The sequence below is a fragment of the Calonectris borealis genome, chromosome Z (genome assembly GCF_964195595.1).
Source record: "Calonectris borealis chromosome Z, bCalBor7.hap1.2, whole genome shotgun sequence".
Classification (NCBI taxonomy): domain Eukaryota; kingdom Metazoa; phylum Chordata; class Aves; order Procellariiformes; family Procellariidae; genus Calonectris; species Calonectris borealis.
The window spans coordinates 7,545,906-7,568,166 of NC_134352.1; the positions used below are offsets into that span (position 1 = coordinate 7,545,906).

At 38.8% G+C, this 22,261-nt stretch overlaps 1 protein-coding gene across 14 annotated transcripts in view; it reads left to right on the forward strand.

Annotated features, from left to right (window-relative positions):
* SSBP2 (single stranded DNA binding protein 2) overlaps positions 1-22,261 on the forward strand; it is a 190,681-nt gene that overhangs the window by 128,904 nt on the left and 39,516 nt on the right. For all 14 annotated transcript variants that reach the window (XM_075136986.1, XM_075136979.1, XM_075136975.1 and 11 more), the window contains 3 exons: positions 15,796-15,855; positions 19,207-19,273; positions 19,462-19,532. In XM_075136986.1, the coding sequence (XP_074993087.1) occupies positions 15,796-15,855; positions 19,207-19,273; positions 19,462-19,532 (198 nt within the window). The remainder of the gene's footprint in view (positions 1-15,795; positions 15,856-19,206; positions 19,274-19,461; positions 19,533-22,261) is intronic.

Sequence of the window (22,261 nt, forward strand, 5' to 3'; positions counted from 1 at the left end):
CAGCCTGGTCTGGACTCCTCCAGACATCTCCCTTCCCCTCTCCTTGAAACTGCTGGGTCTGTGCCATCGTGTCTCTCCGTAACATGCAGTATTTACGATTAGTCCCCTACAGTTTTAGTTGACAGAGATCTACTTTCCTCAGTGGAGTGGCCTTGTCAACGGAACAGACATTTTTTAAGAGATTCTTAGTTTTTGCTGTAGTCATCTGCTTAAGAATATACGTAAAGCAAATCCAACTGCAAGTTCGATGGTGGATACATTGATAGGGTTGGGAGGAATCCCAGCAAGGGGAGCTAAGCCAAAATCCAGTCAGTTACAAAACAGTGTGCTGAAACTGTAAGGTGTGTATAAAGCAAATACGTACAAACAGTCCATGGCAATCTGTTGTGGTGTTGGAGTGAGGGTTGTCAAGAAGCAGTTAGTGTCTGGTTGTAATGCCTTCAGACGGAGCTGAGTCTTACCAATGTCAATTTGTCTGAAGACAAGAAAATATACTGGCAGACACAGCCGTGTATCTGAACCTTGAAAATTGAGGAGCATCGTCTGTTGCCATAAAAAGCAGGTGAAATGACAAGCAAGAAGGAGAAACTCAGGATAAAACTTCCTGCTTCCTTCATAGGTGCTTTCTTTCTAGCACACCTTTAACTAGACAGTCAGTTTCTGTATATTCTTCTGCAATTCCTCTGATCCCAACTGGTCACAAGAATAAACTAAATCGCAGAAAACATGTTCATCTGTCTTGATCTGAATACTGACAAACTTCAGCCTTTCTATGAACTGCCGGTCTTCTTTCACTGAGAGTTTGGAACTTAGACCTGCAACTCACTCCTAGATTATGGAAGTGAACAATTTTGTTTTTTACGAGTCGGAAGATTACAGAAACAGTGGGAAAATGGTGCTTGTATCTATATTTAGTTCACTAGGACTTTGCACTACAAAACCATTGTAACATTTCAACTTTTTGCAACCTAAAATTTATCTAGAAGGTCATCCTGGAATGATAAGGATGCCTTTTGTTGCTTTCATGAAATGTTTGGATTGGCCTGAGCTAAAGCTGTTGACAGCCACTACCTTCCAGCTCTGCTTGGCTAACTCAGAATTGGCTAACTAGATGATTTAAAGTAATTTCATTTCTCGTCAGTACTGGCTCTTGGTTTTATACTGCAACTCTCTTTCGGCACGCGGTACTAACCACTAACTGGGACGTCCCCGCTAACTGGGACGTAAACGAAAGGGATGCTCTTGCTGCTGCAATTGCTTCTTAATCAGACAAGTCACGGGAAGGTGGCAACCGAGGTGAGGACTGTGCTGGGAACCACGAAACGTTACTTGGGTTCCAGTTTTATTGGCACTGCTGACCACTAGCATTATATCTGTGTCCTTTACTTTTTATAAAAGAAAATAAATTTCTTTAATTTTTTATAAAAGAATATAATGCAGTACACTAGTACATGGAGGTAGATAAATATGGGAGAAGTGTGGTTTCTCAAACAGTATCTGCTCTTCGGAAAATGAGGTTTTCATGTACATGTAGGCCACTAGCACTGATGTTAATTAGCAGTCTCTGGCATTTTATGGCTGGTCCACAGAGATGGAGTTCTGAAGCCAGCAGCTGAATTTGTCTTGTATCTCTCTGTACTTATATTTTTATACTTCAGTTCAGGTGATGGATGATGATCACTACTGTGCTCACAGTCCAAAATGCGACGTCTTACAATGATACAGTGAAAGGCAGGTGGTGGAGTTGTGCACAACTATTATCATCAACTAAATTACTTTTTTTAAAAAAGAGAATTGTTTACAATATCAAAAATGAAATTTAAAAAATCCAGAAAACGTGTGGAGTTAGGATGTGTCTCTATTTCATCTACTGGTGTGTACGTATTTTAATGTAACTTTAAATTTCATAGCTACATTTTTTTTTGTCCTCATCTTCTTTCAGTAAGTAGAATAGGTGATACTCTGGAAGTAAAGTGGGGTTATACAGTAACTGAATCTGCTCTTGGTTTATTAGTGGCAAAACTGAATGTGTGGGACTACAGGAGGAGCAAAGACAATAGTTCTGTCATGCAAGACTCTTAAACTCCAAAGAGAAGAACCCAAACAAGTTTTAGAGGTGATTCTGTCTCAGGCTGAAGTAACAGGTCAAGTGCAGTTCAATGAGGGTGATGTCTGGTGGGTCAGTGCTTCTGGTAAGTTGCTTTCTTAAATACAGAGCCTCAGAGAAGGCTAATGGTTGGCAAGCAGAGTGCGAGCCTGGTTGCTAAAAAATGGTGTGCAATTCATCCCTAAGTTACCCACGTTTTTCCTAGGTAACCCAAGATAAATAATTTCAATTCTCTTTCTTCATGTTTCTCGACCTATTAAAATGAAATGTCGTAAATGACAATCCTTTTAAAAGATTATTAATTACTTGGGCAACAGAAGTCATAAAACTATATTAGATTGCACAAGGGTAAGATGGCTGTATATACTTCTGAAATGCTCATCTAACTCCGGTCTGAGCCTTGAAATACACCGTCAGTTTACCAGTTTTCCTCTCTAGACCACAACCTGTACATGGAGCTAAGGTGTGAGGAAGGCACTTCGCTACTATGTTAATAAAATAAAGTCATTTTGGACATTTTCCGTGCCATTTTTTAGCATCAGAATTACTCCATTGTTAGTTTCTTCATATGGCCATGCACAGAGATCAGTGTGACCTAGTCTTCATCCCTCTTTTTGGAGTCCTATCTGATGCTGAAATAGGGCAACTGGAGGACTGAATAAGATTATAATTACTTACCTTCAGGTCTAGATGTTAGAGGATGCATATAATGTCAGCAGCCAAAGCTTTACACAAGGTTCTAATAAACTCATTTACAGTGAGTTAAATTTGTCCACTTATGACAGAGAGGATTAGGTCATAGAATTCAAACACCCTGACATTTTCATATCCAATCTTACTTCTGGTTTCTGGCCTGAGGACAACCAGCATTTTTCACCAGGGTTGGTTCTGTGCAGTACAGAAGTGTTACCTGTGAAAGCCCTCTTAGATACAGGCAGAGCAAGGTCTTCAAAGTGTTCGGTACTAGCTTCACTCCCTTCTTCTTGAGGACAATGAGACTGGAAAAAAATCATGTTTTATACTTGCACATCGTGGTACAGTATACATTTAGAAAATAACGACATGAACATTTGGAGATATCGTCATGGAAATTTTGAAGCCCGGATACACTCCTGTTCCACAGCACACACCAGTGTGCCCATGTGAAGAGTGAGGGTTGTGTTAAAGTGCAAACCGCTGGTCTTCAGGTAGTGAAGTGCTGGCCCATTTCCATCCATCTCTTCACTGGTCTTCAAATTGGCTAAAAAATTTGAGAGATGTCACGTTTGTATTTTCACAGACTATTTATCTGATCTTTGTGGACAATATCAGCTTTAGCAAGCAAATAAACAGAGGCCAGGGGGAAGTTTTGGAGCTTGTGTTCGTTGAAGTATTTTGAATTTTTAAACAGAATCAAAAGTATTGGTTTCACAGGATTTTATTTGCCTTTTAGTTACTTATCTGGTTTTAACACACCTAAATGTGGAGTTAGAATCATAGAATGGTTTGGGTTGGAAGGGACCTTTAGAGGTCACCTAGTCCATCCCCCCTGCAATGAGCAGGGACGTCTTCAACTACATCAGGCTGGTCAGAAGTTCTAATCCAGTGGAATTCATCATGTTTCTCCAAGTTAGTGGCAACTAGCACTGCTGAATATCCGACCTTGGTTGCTTACTTCTGCAGTGCAATGATGAACTTCTAAATGCATATTTAATTAAACCCCAGTTATCTTCACCTCTTATATTACATGATTGACCAAAAGTTTGGCATCTGTATAAGGAACCTGTCTGTTTCTTAAAGGCACTGAGGCAGGTAACAACATTGGATTTGTACTTAACTCACCTGAGAGACACTGCTGAATAGTTAACTCATCAAGTGCCAACTGAGATTTAGAGGAAACAGGTTGTTTGATAATTGACAGTTTACTTGTTTAATTTGGTAATTTTTTTAAGATTAAATTCTGCCACTGACTATACCTTTTCACATATAAATGAAATGCTCTTTTAAATGCATTACTTTTTTTTCAGCAAATTTGTTACAATTTGTTCTAGTTGAGTTTACCACTAAACCTTATTTCCATAGTCCGTATATATTCTAAAGGAATTGTCAAGTAGTTTGCTTCATTCACCAATTTGTGATCATCAGATATACTTGGAATGGCATGGGAAAAATGTGTTGACACCATGTTTGAAATACAAATGTTACATATTCCTCTTATATAAAGGGAGGGAAAAAAAAAACAAACCAAACCCAACCCACGAAAGTAATGTAAGGCTGTCGTGCCATCTAGTGGCAGTTGTTCATTCTCATTTTAGCTCAATCCATATTATTCCAAAGTATTATTTTTAGCCGTATTGTGCCTTAGTAGAGCTGACCTAATGCTTTGGGAGAGCATCATTACAGTAATACACATGAGCAGAAAGAACTTTTCCATTTCTCTTCCTGCCTAGCATTACTATTTGCTATAAAAAAAGGAGTTTAAATAGCATTTAGATAGTGAAAACAAGCGAAGTTAATGAGTTAAAAATCAATAACAACACACACGTCTTGCATTTTGAAACAGAAATAGTGAACTATTTATATATAAAAAGAAAAGGGATTTGTAAGCTTCTGCATAAGGCTGTAAAATATCTTTATAATATAGTATTTAAATTTATACTTATTTACAATATTTATAGTAAAGTCATGGTATGATACATTTTTTAAAAATAGAGCTTGTATTATGGATTCAAGAAATGCAGCGTTTGATTAGAACAGTTAAAGCTTTGCTATATACCCCCAAGAAAACTAGCAAGCAAAGAGATAACTGAGCTGTTTTCCAAGGGGAAGTACAGAGTATCTGCTCCTTTTTAAAAGTCATTGGTCAAAGTCTCCCAAACAAACACAGATGGCACCTTTACGTCTCCTCTGATTCCACGACAGCTGGGGTTAAACCAGCCCATTTGTGGTTTCACTCAGTCCTTGCACTCACTTTAATCTGGCTCACGTGTATTAGTCTCCCAGAAACTATTGCATTGGCCAGGGATCTGCTGGGTACGTGACCCTCTGCCTCAGCCCCTTCACACTCGCAGAACGTCCTCCCTGATGGCTCATTTGAACAAGCATCCAGCAGTAAGGAAGATGAGGAGGGAGAAATCCTCCAGCGTCCCTTTAAAGCCATTTTGGAGTGGCTGTGTTACGTCTATGAATTGTCCACCGAGGGGTTGTTGTTTGCACAAGGAATGAGGATTCCTACTTCCAGCTGCTAAATTACATGACTAAAGCTGGAAGATGCAGGCGTCTCTCAGACTGGTGTTTGCAGGACCATAATGTGTATTTATATCGATTTAAAAGCGATTTGTTTCTTTTAAAACCCTTTTGAACTGTTTCAACTATTGTCTTCCCCTAACACTCACATAGTTTCCTGGTTTTCCAGGGCATTACCATTTTTATGCCCCATCTTCCAAGAGCCATACTTTGTTAACAATGGTAGCATCCTGCTTCGTCACTTATCTTGCACTGCTGATCCTCATGTTTTCCCCACTTTTGCAGCATTGCTTGTACTTTTTTTTTAAACTAAAATGTACAAATCATTAAAAATTACCTGGAGCATGACTGCAAAATTAGCTGGATTTGCGACACGTTCACACCCATCCTAAATTCCAGTGGAGCAAATGAGATAATTGCGGTGCAGGTGAAGGAGTGAAAAGTTAAAGAATTGGGTCCTGGGCAGAGCAGGTACAACGAAGTCCCAGAAGCTTGAAAAGCATCATAGATTGATAAAAGATTACTGTGAGCAAGTGAAACGTTACCAAAGCTACAAGTACAGCTTGTGAGTAGAGCTAGCAGCATTGGTAGGCTTTGAAAAGCTTTGAAAATAGATCTTAAAGGGGATTTTTTTCCCCTGGGTTTATATAATTAATGTTAGTAAGAAAAATTTTATTGTGTTTTTGGAGTCTCTGTTGTTTGTAAACTCATCCACCCCAGTATAGCAGACTGACACCCACTGGGAATACTCAAGCGCATACAATTATGCGTACATCTGATTCTTTGCAGAATTGGGATCTGTGCATTTTTGTCCTTGCCAGTATCATGCTGTATTTTAACATATTTTAATTTTAAAAATTATTTTGACTTTTTAGACTATGTGAGAGGGGATTAGCACCTAGAAAGATCTGTAAGTAGTTTGCGTTTGTTCCTCTCTTTTTTGTTCGTTTTCTCTAAAAACCAGGAATAAAGTCAACTTCAAAAAGATAAAGGTGTCCGACATCTGCTGGCTTTGATAATTCTATCCTGCAGTTGTGGTAATGGTTTTACTGCTCGTAACTGTTAGAACAAATTAAAACTGCTCAGCTTGAGTAGCTAAATAAGCTCTGAGCCTCCCCCGCCTCCCCTTCCACACGTACATCTCGAGCAGCCACAGACCCACTGCTAGCTGTGGAGTGGTGCCAGGGGAAGGGGTGGAAGCCGTTTACCTAGGAGATCTGTTCTGAACTTTATAATCTTATCCTGAAAATGCGAGTTCTCTGTGAGATAAACCTCAGAAATTTAAGGGTACTGACCATACACCAAAATTGGCGTTATAATTGCTGCTGAAGTGGTTCTAAAGAGTCATTTATATATGATGCTTCCTTCTGCTGAGGTTACTTCAGTTCCTATCATAGTCTGACTTCTACTTTTTACATGAGCCACAAGTGCTTGCGTTTGAAACCAAAATCCTTGGATGAAGATAGATAATGCATGTAGCTTTGAAATAATATATTTATTAAATATAACAGACTCCAGCTTGTCGTTGTCGAAGTTGTTCCAAAAAATCAGTCATATATCATAATCAGGGTGACTAGAAGTTTACTATATTTAAGGAAAGGCTTTCTCAAGATTAGTGAGCTGTGCGTATGATGTCTGAATTGTAAAAGTGCAGTCTGTTTTTTTTTTTAAAAGGGTGGAACTTCTTGACATTTTGGTTTTAGCTTGTCAGGTTTGAAATATTCTCTTTTCTGTAGAATTTGCATTTAAACAAAAATGAAAGTCAAAACTGTTAGCCTGGTTTAAAATGCATGTAGGTAATAGCCCTTTTAAAATAACATTTCTTTCAAAATTTCCATTAAATATCACGTGCAGAACTTCTCTCCCACTTGCTAAGTCTTCGTGAGCATGAGATAATGATATTTCCCACAAAGTGAGGCAGGTGTAATAACAGTACAATTCTAAAGAGCATTTATTATCAAAATGAGTGTTATTTACTTTCTCGAATTCCTGGAGAAGTAGCCAGGCGAGGGAGCAGATCCTGCTTTTAGCATCACAGAGGAATGTTTAGCTAGGGACAAAAGGGTTTTGGTTTTTTTTAAAAGAGGTTTTGTTTCTTCATTCTTCTGTGCAGAGTGTGCAAGGTATGTATTGCAGTATTCTTTCAGATGGTGGAATGAGTCCTGTATTTCTTGAGCGGGGATAAAGCACTAATTTTGTTTGAAATGCTAGTATTGTTGTAACTTTCGAAATTTGAGGTCTGTGGAAAGCTTTTCAATTTTTTAAAAAAAACTTTAATTTTGCTCTGTACTCTAAATTAAATCAAACCTCTTACTGTTGCTATTTATAGGTTGCTGGACCGTGTCAGGTTGCTCTTAGAAAACCATAAATATGGAAAATATTTTTTCAGGGATCTTCCTCTGAAGCACAAAGAACTTGCTCATGGAAATAGGTCTGATCATCAGGAAAGGCCAACGTAGAGAGAAATCTTGTCTCAGTGCTGAGAATCTCACATGATTTTATGTGAAATAGCATAGATGAAAACGGCTAGTTTGATTTATACTGGTAGATTACAAGATGCGTAGTGTGTAACCCAAATTTCATCTCTGAAATACTTTAGCAAAGTATAAAACAAAGACCTCTAACACTTGGTAGCCATTTGTTAGGCAAAGGGGGACAAGAAGGGTTCTATGATTAACAGTAAAATGCAGTTGAATAGGAAAACAATTTTTTCTTAAGAGTTGATGATAGCCTGTCCAGGCTTTGCAGAGGGTAGGTTACATGTTTGTGCTTATCAGCAGGCTCTGCCAGCACAAGAGTGTCGTTTTGAAAGCTAATTCAGTTTAATCCTAGTTAGAGTTAAAATGTGTTAATGAAGAGTGTCTTATAGGCTGTGGTGACTGTAATTGCTGATGGAGATGTCCACAAAAAAAGGTAGAGGAAACTAAATAAATAAAAGTATATGAATTGTTAACTAACTTAGATAAATTAAATCCATACGTATTTTATGGTTCAGCATTGGTACTCTTCAAGAGTACAAAACCCCATTTCATTGAGAATGGAAGCATGCACACCAGTGGTCATTGTAAAGCATCTCTAAATAATTTTATAAAATACAGGAGTCTTAGGGAGATACATTAAAATGTTACTTCTTAGCCATTTTTCAGTGCTGCTACCATAATAAGAAAACGAAATTGAAGTATCGGGCATTATTTCTTACCATTTGGACTATAAATAGTTAAGTGATGCCAATCCTTTTAACCAGGAATAGAGTTTGAAAACCAAAAAAGATGAATATGAATTGTATTTTCAGAGACAGAATATGTAACTTGGCAATTGAATTAATTTTTTTAATGGAGGAGAACAAAGATTTTCGGTTTGTTTCACTTCCTATCATTTAGAACTTTAAATGAATAAATGAAAAGATTTGGTCATTATGAGCATTCCCATCTGGTTTATGACCTTGATGCTGGCAACTTGGGCCCTCTTACATTACCTGCTTTTCAAGTAGCAGCACAATTAATTTAAAATAATTTGTCATGGTGTGTACAAATTAAGTCGGTGGTTCCATTTTCAGCTTCTAGTGCTAAGTAGTGTTTAGAGTTTGTGCTGATTATGGTGACTGAATTATACAAATTAATACCGTTTCAGTCCTTTTCTATACTGAGTGCTAAAACGGTGTTTCACCTTGTATTTTTTAATTTGTGGTGTGCTCTTGTTATTCCCCTAAGAGATGTTCTCCATTTAGGAGCATCATCCGCCTCCCAGGGTGTTGAGACATACAATCTAAGGAGATTGTTCTAAATTTGATAATGCAGGTTAAAAAAAAATAGGATGCTGAAAAACAGTTATCACGTGTTTTTGTTTGCTTCTAAACCCATGAATTTAGAGGTGGTTTTGGGAAGCCCTGCGGAGCACTGTCTGGTGCAAGCAGAACCCGTTCCTCTGCTTTCCTAAGCCATGCAGTAAGAGCGTGGCATGGGCAATCCTCTTCCAGGTCTGGATGGAGCTCTTGTTAGAAGCTCCCCACTGTCCAGCACAGCCCCCAGCGGGGCCAGCGGAGAGGTGTCGAGGTGAGCCCACCTGCTGGTGGCTGGTCAGGCTTGGCTGACACGGTGCTGAAGTACCCGAGATAACGTAAAACACCTTCCCTTTCATGAGATCTCCTGTGGGAACGCTCACCTTGGGCACAGCAGGAGGGCCGCGCTGGGCAGGGGACATCTTCAGTGGCTTGAGCACTCAGTGCATCGAGCACATCCCTCCGGGGGCTTCCACGCATCGTGCTTAGCAAGTCACCGCGCTGCCAGCCGGTCAAGCTCGGAGGGTGTATTTTGGCTGGATGAGACTGGTTGAGCTACTGCTCTGCTTTCTGCAGCAGCCTTAAAGGTAGTCATTTAAACCAGATGGGTGGTGTGCTTTAAAACATACCTTCTGTCCTGCTTTGACCAGACAGATGCATATTTTCCCTAGCTGAAAAAAACTTTTAGTACACCTAGCTGGCAAGATGTTAATGTGAATCTAGATGAACATTGTTATTTTAAGCTAGCCTGACTGAGAAAAGTGGGGTTTTTCATGCCGTGTAGACAGGGTTCTCCTGTTCAAGCAATATTAATTCCATTTTATTCTCCTCAGCCCGAGCTTTGTTCACTGGCATTTTGGCTCTTGGTATTTTTACAGTTAGCAGATGTGTGCAACCTCTCCATTACTCATGCCCAATAACTGCAGTAATTCTTTTTGAACTACATTTATTTGTTTTCCTGGTGTGTGTGTGTGCTTGTTACATGAGGTGGTGCTTTCCAGTATAACAAGTCATAGGGTATCACGTAATATGTATGTATTGGAACAGATACGGATATTTACAGTAAATTCAATCTCATTAGGAATTCAGTCTGAACAGGAATTGAAATGTAAGCAATATTCAGGATTAGTTATTTGACTGTGAATTATTGTAAATTTTGCAACTTCCGTGGGACAAAATGTGGTCAATAAATGTAATGGTATGAGTAAAAAAAGGATAAAAATGTCAATGCAAACAAACCCCCCATATTTGGAAGCAATTAAATTATATTCCCAGCTTTTGGAAGGGAAGTGAATTTAAAGAAAAATAGATTTATTGAAATTTACCATAGTTAGTAGAACACCATCTTTTAAATTCTTTTATTCCGCCAGTATTAGGTACAAGAAAACTAAGCCACATCATATTCTAGAGTGCCCCAAGCAACTAAAAAAAGACAGAGCAAGAATTACACAACTGGCAGAGAAACGTGCCTGCTTCTATGCCTTTATGTCATCAGCTTCCTGGTGGATATTTGTTGTGAAATCATTTTTCCTGAATCCTGTAACCAAAATGTGGGCAGTGAGACTACTGTGCTTCAATGTTGCTTTTTCAAAGACTTCCCTACCGAGAAACTTATTATCAGCTTGTCCCCTTGTGTTCCCAAGGATTAAGAAAAATAGTGTTTACAAGATTTTTACATTGTACATGCACACATGCACACACAACTCACAAAATTATATTAAATACACAGCTTATAACATACACTTTACTCTCCCTGTACACAGTTGGATTCTTTCTTTAGCAGGAAGATAACAAAAAGTACTAGAACACATGGCACCATCATTCAATTTCTTGAACTTTACTTCTTTTTAAGTATTTTTAACAATTTGACATGATAAGATGCTATAAGTAAGAGCTTGCTAAATTTAACATTTCACTTCTTGATTTTATTTTGTGTCGTCTCTCTTCTTCTAGTATTTTTTTAATATTCTTTTTTTAGTACTTTTCTCCTTTTAGGTGGGGTTTTTTTCACTTTAAGTTGATAAATACATATATTCTGTGGTGACTACACAAAAGGTTTTTCCTCTCTGGCTTCTTTTTCACCCGGTTCAGTAGAAGCTTCTGCTTATATTCCTTTGGTCTCAGCTGCATGACAGCAGCCTTCAAGATGCTTTTCGTGATACCGAATTACTGAATTTTCTACCTGAAGGCAGTATTTACAATATACTGATGTTTGCAGAGGTGTTTAGTTGGCTGTTCTCCAGAACAGTTACCAGAATCTTCTGCTGTTGCTGCAACTTGTGTGACATGTTTTCAAACATTGCTGGCATCTCCATCTCAGTTGTGGCTTAGATATGACATTTTTGCATGTTATTTTGTTTTCTTCATGGTCTTTTCTTTTTTCTTTTTCTTTTTTTTTTTTTTTTTTTAAATTTTTGATTTGGTTTGGTTATTTGTTTGGGATTTGGGGTGTTGTGGTTTTTTTTTGCTTTTCTTAATACATTAGTGTATGTGCCAGTTCCCGAACTCCATTTGAGAAGGTAATGGTAGCTTAGTGCACAGAGGCACCTCCCCATACTCAGTGTACTGTCCCTGTTGCGGATTAGAGGGACTTGAAGGCTGCAGCAGTGACTGGAAACCTTTGAGAGCCATTTCAGGACCTGGAACTTACTGTGGGATGGAGCCGCTCTTGTAATACCCTTCTTCCTCAGTCAGATCAGCTTTGAGAGATTGGTTTCCCTTAGACCGGCTTCGCAACATCTTAAGCAAGATCTGGCCCTGAAATGCCAGATATATTATTTGAAGAGTATCCTACATCCTTTTGCACAGGGAGGACTCTAGGCGATAATATCTTTTGCCCCTCTGTCTTCTTCCTACCCGATAGCTAAAGGTATTGCTGCATTATTAAATCACATTACCTATCTTTTGGCATATTTTTCCAGCTTAATTATTTCTTTCTGTTTTCACCCTGACTATTTTTTGAATAGTTATATGTCTATAATCCTTAGGTGGAAGAAGTGCTCTTGTACTCTGTGCGTTGCTGACAGCCCTCTCCCTCCCTGCTAGGTGGGGTGAGCTAGGAAGTATTTGATTCATTGACGTGGCACCTGCCCAGTGCCCCCCGCTGAACTCTGAGACAAATAAGGAGCCTGTCTTGTTGAGAATTTAATGTGGGGATCCGTTAAAGGTTTTCAACTATCAAGATACTGAATTTTGAATTGGCACAAGGCTGAGATAGCAGGCAGAAATGTCCGAGTCTTCAACATGCGAAGAATTTATTTTTTGTCTTCAGAAGACAAGTGCTACAACGACCAATTCAAAATCTGTGATCACTTTTAATTTAGTGCCCATATTTTGAACCCATTACTTTTTGTGATGTATGCGCTGCAATATCATTAAGAGAAGGGGGAGAAAAAGTCTCCAAGAAGTCAAGAAAAGAGAGCTACTAGTTGTAACAAATAAAAGTCCACAGTGTTTCCTCCCTAAGCCATGGTCATTTCAGCAACTCCTAACAATAAAGTAAAACTAGATCGGAAACTAAATGTCAGCTGTTCTTATTAATTACAAAGGATGTCGTGAAACAACACGTAACAAAAAGAGCCTACTGCTTGAGTTCGTGTCTTTCAGAATGCCTGGTGTTTAATCCTCTATGTGTGTGTGAGACTTGAAAAAAATGCTCCCAACGTAGTGAAAAGCTGTTCGTGTTTAATTTATTTTCATTAAAACGTTTGACAGAATTTCTCTGTTGTCTTGATATATCTCGGTAGAACTTCTGTGGACAAACATGACACTGGTGACAGAGAGCAAGAAGTTTAGTAACTGGCACAAAAATGAGAGTATTTAAGTTTTTCTTTTTAATGGCAGAATTCCTGTGGTAAACTTAAGTACTAAATCTCGGTCCAAAACAGCATAAAATTTTTTAGAATTGTCCTTGAACGTCACTATTGCACCATTTTGTGCAATGCTATATGGACCTCTACTGATACTTATGTTCATCAAACATTAGTTGTGCTTCCCAGTTGTTTATATATTTTCCTGCCTACAGAACTGTGCAGTGATTGTATCCATGGATCATCAAGAACCATAAGAACTATTTGAAATTTACTAGATGAAGTCATGTGTTGTAGTTCCGCTTGGGTTCAGTTGCTTGAAGAATAGGAGAAGGTTTAAACAATTCCACTAATATGCTTAAGGGGAATACATAGACAGGGAAATATTTACAGTATATAAACCTTCTTGTAAGACAGAGGTGTATCAAAGAGGCTCCTGTAGTTATTCCATGCAATGAACTAACGAGTCAGTTAAGAATAGATGCACTGGCTCTCAAATCAAAATCTGCTTTGATGCCTGCTTAGGAAACAATGCCTCAAAAAAAAAAAATTCATGACTTACATATAATTTCAGAGAAGAATCCTAGACTTACTCCGTGAGGCTTTTGTTAAGTAGACTTGAGACCTACCTAGATCCAGACCTTCTCAAAAATCTGAAGCAGCCACTGATCTCCAGAGCACAGGAAACCAAAAAATATGGACTCTAATTGTCAGGCATTAGAAACAATGCAAGTCATATTTTGAAAAGTGACATTGTGACTTTATATGAGTAAGCCTCCTTCTCTCCTTAATGCAGTGGGGTATTTGTTTCAGCTTTTTTAATAAAATTTCAATTCTATACAAAAAATAAGTTTTTAGGTATTTTTATAAACTGCATAGAAACAGCACTGGGAAGAGAGGGGACAAGCAGGTTTCCATCCTGCTTGAAAGGAGCAGATGTTCTGCCAATAACACACTACTATATACTAATATTAGTAGTGTGATTCTGCATTAAGATATAGTTGACTTGAGAGACACTGCTGATTTCCCTTTTATGAGCTGTACAACTGTAAACAAAGTTAAGGTTTCATTTGCTGAATGAGATAAGCCAAATCCAAGAGACTCACTAGAGTGTGCTGCACTCCATTCAGTGCACTTGGTTGACCTTTATGGAAATTGTTGAAATTCTAATTTCCTCGCACTTTTACTGCTTTACAAGGGCCTGCATGTTTACAGCCTTCACCACATGCACAACCCTTTTTTCTTTCTTTCTTATCAGATAATCTCACCATCAGAGAGAGGGCACGGAGAAGCCTCCCTCTTCTATAGCACATAATTTCAAATGCCTTTTTTATTAAAGTAATCTTTTCACAATTGTCATTGAACTTTCTTCCCCAGTTTGTAAACCCCCTGTATTTTAAATTGCTTTCTAGTACCTATTTTGAATGCGTGTTTATGTAGGTGACATTATTTCAGCCTTCATCTGATTCTGTGAAAGGTACCGTGAAATTTTTTTATGCAATATCATAGGAAAAATCCCATTACTAATTATTGGTAAAATAATTACAATTCTTTTGCTAGCTATTGCTACTATTAATACATGCCTTACTAGCATTGGTGATCGCTCACATTTTAGTTGATAATGCAGTGCTGCTGATGGAGCTGAAATATGCCATTCGTTTGTAAAACAGTGATGTTGATCATAGAGTCTTAGTGACCTGCCAGTGGTCCTTAGGTACAGCTGACTAGACGATGCCTGTGTTTCTTTTTGAAGAGACCCCAAAGAGTGGGTTTAAACGTGCAGCAGCTCATTTGTCATCAGAGATTGCCCCTGGGAGGTCCCAGCAGACTCCTTCCCTTTATCTCTCCCTTGTCTCCAGTGGCAGTGTCATGAACAGAAGAGAGCTCCTCTTCCACAATATAAGGAATCAGTCTTTTCTATCCCTCTGTGCCCTGTCAAAGCATACTTTTAGCTCTTCATTTTCTTCTGGAGTTATAGGTACACTTGCTTGCCAAAATGATCCTCTTCATCATCTGTTTAGTCAGATGTTTGTGCCTTTTTCCTGTAGATCTCACACTTGCCACTAATCTACCGGCTTTTTAGGTTTCTAGATTATTGTCACACTTTGGGATGGAATAAGTAGAGATGTTAAATGTATTTGCTGGTACTACCATTTGTTTATCATAAGGGACTGACCTTGTTTGTGGTCTATGAAGTAGTTTTAGCCAAGAGCCACTAGAACCTCACAAGGTGCAGGATGGTACGACAGATTTGGGTATAAATTCGGTTTTGAGAAAGGAGATTTACTGTGTGAGCGTGGAGTTAAATATGGAGGGATGGGAGAAGTGCAGCGTTGAGTTAATATGGTTAATGGAGCCACCAAAGTTCTAAATAGTTACAACATAAACTTGAAATTTGTGCCCTCACAGATTAGATCTTGTATTACATTTTACTGTAGTATTATGAAAAAGTGAATGGAAAGTATTTGTGAATTATTATGCTGTTACTTACCTCTTGACTCTCCCAAGGACATTTTTGTTTTCTCTTCCAGGGTTCCTATCTTTCCCCCTTCTCCAGTGGAAAGTATAGATGTGTGATTATATGATCTAAATGGTTTATTATTCTTCACTGTTAATGCAGTAAATTGTTTATATTCTGCATTCTCAATTGCTGTAACAAAGTTTTAAATAATATCTCTTGATAGATGCATTCACTAAGAATCTCTAAATTTATTTAGTTCTGCTAAACATTGTGGAATAATATACTGAACACTCTGTGGAAGTATTTAAGCTGGATGCTTGAGGTGTGAGCATGGCACAAGCCATATGCCCAATGACTCAATGCAGTATTTACAAGCTAAGTTGAATTATTTAGCAGTATTTCTTTTTTTTCATAGCCTTTCATGTCCCCTCGGTACCCTGGAGGTCCAAGGCCACCTTTAAGAATACCCAATCAGGTAAGATTTTATCACTGATGCACCATTGTGGTCCAGGGTGATGGTGCAGTGGTGGGAACAGGCAATGTTGTCGTTGGCTACCAGTGGCTTGTTGGCTACAAAACTGATTCAGTTCCTCTTCACCCCATTTTGTCTGACCTTTAAATAGTTGTTTTGATAAGGTGTGGCCATACCACTCCCAGCTCACTTTCCTATGCTTAATTAGTGTCTACACCTCAAAATTTATTGTGCGCTAAGCCTGTTGGCAGAGGGAGGATATAGTTGCCTTGCGTGGTGCTGCATTAACCTCAGCCAGCAACGCTGCCTGCTCTGAGACAGAGGCAGAATGTCCCCATAACTGTTACACTCTCTAAGGTTTCCTAACCATATCAAGCGGTTAGCTCTGAGAATATTTTTACTTAATTCTATGTAAAATGCATCACTCCTCGTATTCTTTGTTGGCTGTATGAAATATATTTATTTCATAGTAAATACGGAGATTATTGGTGAGAAACAGATATCGTAAAGTGCTCTATGGCTCTTAGAGACACTCTGAGGACTTCATAAAAGCATTGAATACCCAATTTTCTCTCATCTCCCATCTAAGGATATGCATGCCAGTGTAAGAAGGATGAGTAATGAGCTGCTGTTCGTCAGCAGAGACTTTTATTGGCCCCTCTGTGAAAAGATGGTTCAGGAAGCAGATAGCATTTGTATTTTTAAGTTCGCCATAGTGCAGATAGAGGAGGAGAAAGCGTTTGTCAGCAGATGAAAAGTTAAAGATAAGCAGACAGAAAAATATCAGTGGAGCTCTGAAAGAAAAACTGGATCATTTACAGTATTGGGAAAGGTTGATAGGATAGATGGAACGGGTGTTTTGGTCCAACTTAGACTTCCAAGACTGCCTTTCTTGTTGTCACAGCTTGATGAGGAGACTTCTATGCCACAACCTCAGTTCTGGCTATTTTTTGTATCTGTATAACACAATGTCAGCAAACGTGTCTTTTGCACTAGGACAATATTGCCAGAGAGTATGAAGTTTAAATTTTAGTGAGCTGGATATATCAGGTGGCAAGACTTCTTCAGATATTCCTCTACATCAAACATGGTGATGTTTGGGGGCAGGTTAAGTTACCTGTACCTTAGCTACTTTCTCACAAGGGAAATGGGTGACTTAATTAACCTGGCTGAAGTGATCATCAAGGGACAACATAAGAGTGCGACGTCATTAGCACTGTAGTTAAATATTTGCTACAGATGTACTGTAACTCAGTACAAAATATCTTCCTGATTTTTGCACCTTTCAGTAATATCTTAGCCGAGATGCACCAGTGTTTGGGTTTCACATATTCCTTTGTTTCTCCTTCTATGTTTCTGATCACTGTAAATACTGGCAGGTAGAAACTGGATGTGGTGAGCGCTGTGAAAGCGCTGCCAACCTGCAGTTTTTGTTTCGGAAGTGTTTTTGTCTGCACATTGTGATATTTTCAGTTCAGAGCTGTAACATAATCACACAAACTCAATGAATTACAGTTCTTGCAATTCATTTACATTGTGCCGCATTCATGAATTACTGCTTTTAACAACACTGCCGTTATTTAAGTTACAGTATAGCTGGACAGTGTGTGGAAGTAATGAACTATTGTAGTGCAGCTTTAAGGCTGAAATTTTGATTAGACGGAAGTCAGTAAAAATCAGAGTTAAAATTTCCACTGTAACTCTAACTCTATTCCTTAACGCCTTGCAGTAGAGGTTGTGTTGCTTGGGCAAGGGCATGCATGCACAGCACAGTCCAGTGCTCTGTAAGGGTTATTTGAAAGTTAGTACCTACCAAGTGCCACACGAGTGCCCCCAGGTTGCTCCAGTACTCGATCACGTCCTATAAGATCAAGCCCTGTAAGGGTATTTGCTGTTGGCAATAGATGGTGCTATGCAGGTGCACTTGTTTTTCTTGAAAAGTGGTATGATGTGTTAGAAGGGAAGCACAGTCCTTCATGTAATGATCTGCAGTGTAATGATTGCGTGAGTTAAGTCTTCGGTCATGTGGACTCACAGAAGCAAATGCCTCCGTGTCCTTGCGTGTCACCTGCCATCTCTGGCAGAAGTGACCGGTTCCTGCTTTGCTAGTATTTGATGCTTCTCCATGCACCTCATGTATTGTTCTTATGTATCATCCAGATTTCAAGCCACTGAAGTACATGTAAAACTCTGATTTAAATGGTGTTGTCTCAGATCATTTGTTTATTCCATTAATCTTGCAGTGCAGTACCTTTCGACTGTATTACCCTTGAGGTAGTAATGTGCATCTTAATTTTGAATTTCCTACCTCTTGTGGAAACAAACTGTGTAATACTTGCAGATCGGTTCCCTTTTGTATGTATCCAAGACTACTACAGTATTTCCAGGTCAAGAGTAATTTATCCGTTCCCACAATATTTGTATTGCCTGCGTAGATTACTTTCATAATAACAGATTTACTCATTCTGGATACATTTTTACTGAAAATGTGGTGGTGTTTTGAAATGCTAAATAGCACTTAGTGGATCAGCAACAAAGACCCATTCATAAAAACATTTTTCTAGTTGACTAAACTATAGTTAAGAGACTGTAGAAATTAGCCTTAAACCTATAAGTTACTATAAACCCAAAGGGCAGATGAAAATGCGAGGACATAAAAGGAATGCGTTTGATTTGACCAAAGGTGAAGTAATAATGCAATATACCTTCATGCTTGAAGGCAAGATTTAGGAGTAAGTTTTGTGACTGTTGTTATCTCCCATAGATGAATAATAAGCTTATCTTGGCATTGATGCCCTTCAAGAGTGGAAGCTAAGATGTCCCCCACATCACAGCCCTAATAAACTGTACTCTGTGAATGCTGTGCGGTTGGCTCAGTTACGTCCCACTCTCAGAGAATATTGGTGTCCGCACCCTGACCTCTGAAAGGAAATGTTAAAATAATGGTTAAAAGGGAAAACTGTAGAATATAAGCTTTGGATAAATTGCCACGTACCCAAGAAAAAGGCAGTGTTTGGAGGTTAAATAATAGGTAAGCTAAAGTGAAGGAAGTACTGGGGGGGAGGAAGCAAATTAGGCAATTATATTTTAGAGATTATTTATACATAATTCCACAGAAGTCCAAAAGTTTGCCCATGCAAATCCATAGTCAGGGTTGTAGGACGTTCAGGACTTTTAGTTTATAAGTTAGGCACTTGGGACGTTTAGTTAGGGCATTTAGGAAAATTAACTCTTCCACATTACTCTTGACTCAGAAGAAAAATCCAAGAATTAGAAACAAAGTATCTGAATTATGTCTTTAACATAAATTTCAAAGCATTATATGCTTTTAACATCTGGTTCCTATGCCTGCAGGCACTTGGAGGTGTCCCAGGAAGTCAGCCATTATTGCCTAGCGGGATGGACCCAACACGGCAGCAAGGTGAATGAAATAATTATTTGGACCATTCAATAGTACTGTGTTCTCAAACTTGTGTCTTTCTTTCTGTGTTTCAAAGCTTACTGCAGCTTTTAAAGTTTTTTGTTAATCAAAAAGGAATGACTTCTTAAAGTTGTTTTAGAAGGTGCTTGTGTATTGCAGTTTTTTAAGTTACATAATTTTATTTGCAGGGCATCCAAACATGGGTGGGCCAATGCAGAGAATGACTCCTCCAAGAGGAATGGTTCCATTAGGACCACAGGTACCTTCCACAGATAGATACCCATTTTTATTGATAGGCCTATACTTATACTATATTACTCTGGCTTTCCATAGCTTGAAGATGGCCAGGACTTGTTCTTCTAACCCCATTTTAAAATAAACTTTCTGTTTTACAAAAATCAATTCTGAGTTCCAGCTGTACAAAGTCTAAAATGAAAATATGAGTCATTTTAACTAAGATTTGAAATTAAAAGAGGAATCCCTTAACTTGCTTATTTCAGAAGAGTTATGTTTGTCCTATAGCCATGTTGTAATCAAAGGCTGACATCTGTAAAGGAGACCAAGGATCGAGTAGGTGTTTCCTCATCCTCTCTATCTAATTGATTATGCTGTTTAGGTGATACTTCTGACTTAGGTGAACTCTTTGTACCAAAAATACCCCCCAGAATTCTGTAAATTTTTTCTTTCATCCACTATTGATCTAGATTTTTGGTGAGTGCTAGAGGGATTTTAATGTAAAATGAGAAGTTCATGCTGCCATTTCTCCCCCTTGTCAATTACAAGCATCTCTCTAGCTCTGTTTTCAAGGAGCAAAGCAACCTTGGATTGCAAGAATCAGCCTTCTCCATGGTGCTGACCTGGAGCATTATTGTTCATAGGCTTTTTCTTCAAAAGTGTGAAAATATGAGTGGATATTTGTCAGTATTATATTTCAACAGTAAACTAAGGTAGAAGACAGATTAATTCTGATGCATACCTGAAATATGAATCCAAAAGCTCTCAGTGAGAGAAAATTTAGGTGGTGGTGTTTCATACCAGTGTTGCCAGTACTTTTGTTTTACAGCGTGCTTGTTGTGCCCACGCTTTGCATTTTTACTTCCCCATTTCGGATAATCTCTCTAGTGACTTCTTTGTTCCTTGGAATAGCAGCTGAATTTTAAATGATTAAATAGCTTTGCCTTTCAAATCTGTTCATAATTGTCTTTACAATTTTGGGTCTTCTTGTAGAAACCAGTTGTGCAGTTCTACGCAGTATCTGCTGTGTGACCAACAAACCATTATTAAATACATTTGTCATTTTTTCTGTAGCATTGAAATATTTTTACCACTTGCCTTTTGGAGGTAGAAAGAGAAGCTTTGCAATGCTGCCATATGAGATTGAGCTGGTACTTTTTGCAGCACCATTAGTCACACAGCAGGCAAATCTCCTGCCAGTTTTTATACGGATAATTTTTCCATTTTTGCTGTGGCTTAAAATCCAGTGGTTTTGTAAGGTTCTTCTTTCTTGTACTGAACATCCTCTTAAAATGGGGAAAACGTAAGTTCATAGAATCATAGAATCATTTAGGCTGGAAAAGACCTTTAAGATCATCAAGTCCAACCGTTAACCTAGCACTGCCAAGTCCACCACTAAACCATGTCCCTAAGCACCTCATCTACATGTCTTTTAAATGCCTCCAGGGATGATGACTCCACCACTTCCCTGGGCAGCCTGTTCCAAGGCTTGACAACCCTTTCCATGAAGAAATTTTTCCTAATGTCCAATCTAAACCTCCCTGGGCGCAACTTGAGGCCATTTCCTCTCGTCCTATCGCTGTTACTTGGGAGAAGAGACCAACACCCACCTCACTACAACCTCCTTTCAGGTAGTTGTAGAGCGCGATGAGGTCTCCCCTCAGCCTCCTCTTCTCCAGGCTAAACAACCCCAGTTCCCTCAGCCGCTCCTCATCAGACTTGTGCTCCAGGCCCTTCACCAGCTTCGTTGCCCTCCTCTGGACACGCTCCAGCACCTCCATGTCCTTCTTGTAGTGAGGGGCCGAAAACTGAACACAGGATTCGAGGTGCGGCCTCACCAGTGCCGAGTACAGTGGCACGATCACCTCCCTGCTCCTGCTGGCCACACTAATCTGCACAAAATTTTGTGTAGCTAATCTACACAAAATTTAAGTTCTCAAATCAATCTTTTCTATAAATGGATCATCATCTATCTTTGTATCTGGTATTTAGGATCTTCTCAGAATGCAGTTTTAAAACCAAATTTGATGAATCTTTCACACCTACTTTTAACATTCTCTTGCTACAGTCCTGTAAAGTTGACTTAGTTGTGCCCGTAGTGGGAGGCCCTGCTACCTTGCTGCACAGGCAGTCAACTTGCAAAACACTTAATGTGCTGATATAGAAATTCTTATGTCCAGTATAGTATGCATATGCTTAAAAACTTACAGAAAATTCACCTCAGTTTTGTATTTTATGATTCTAGACTGTTTCAAACAAAATAATTTGAAGCAAAAAGCAGTGGATGGTTGTAAATGCTTGAATCTGTGAAAAGCTCTAAAGAATTAGGTTCAGGCTTTTTTCAAGCTGTAGTTATGCTAGATGAATGGGGTACTACCTCCAATCTGTGACCGCTACTTCTCCCTATGCTTCGTATCTGCTGGTGAGCCTCCCACATGCTCCCTAATGCTTTCTAGTGAAAAAGAATTGAGTCATCTTTAAGAAAAAAGTCTTGGCTTATCTGGTTTATTTTGGGCATCTGACATTAGGGAGCACTTTTATGAACAACTCAACTACCAGATAAACAGTGGTGATGGTGACTTTGAGTAAAAAGCTGTAAGGAACAAGTTGGGGCACTAACTTCTCTAGAGAGCGTAGCTGCAGCTGAAGGAACGTGTGTATTGGTAGCCTTAATGAAAGTGCTCTTATTTTGGGGCGAAGGAGTACATTTGATTAGAATTAGCAGTAATTAGAGTTAGAAGTACCTTTGATCAG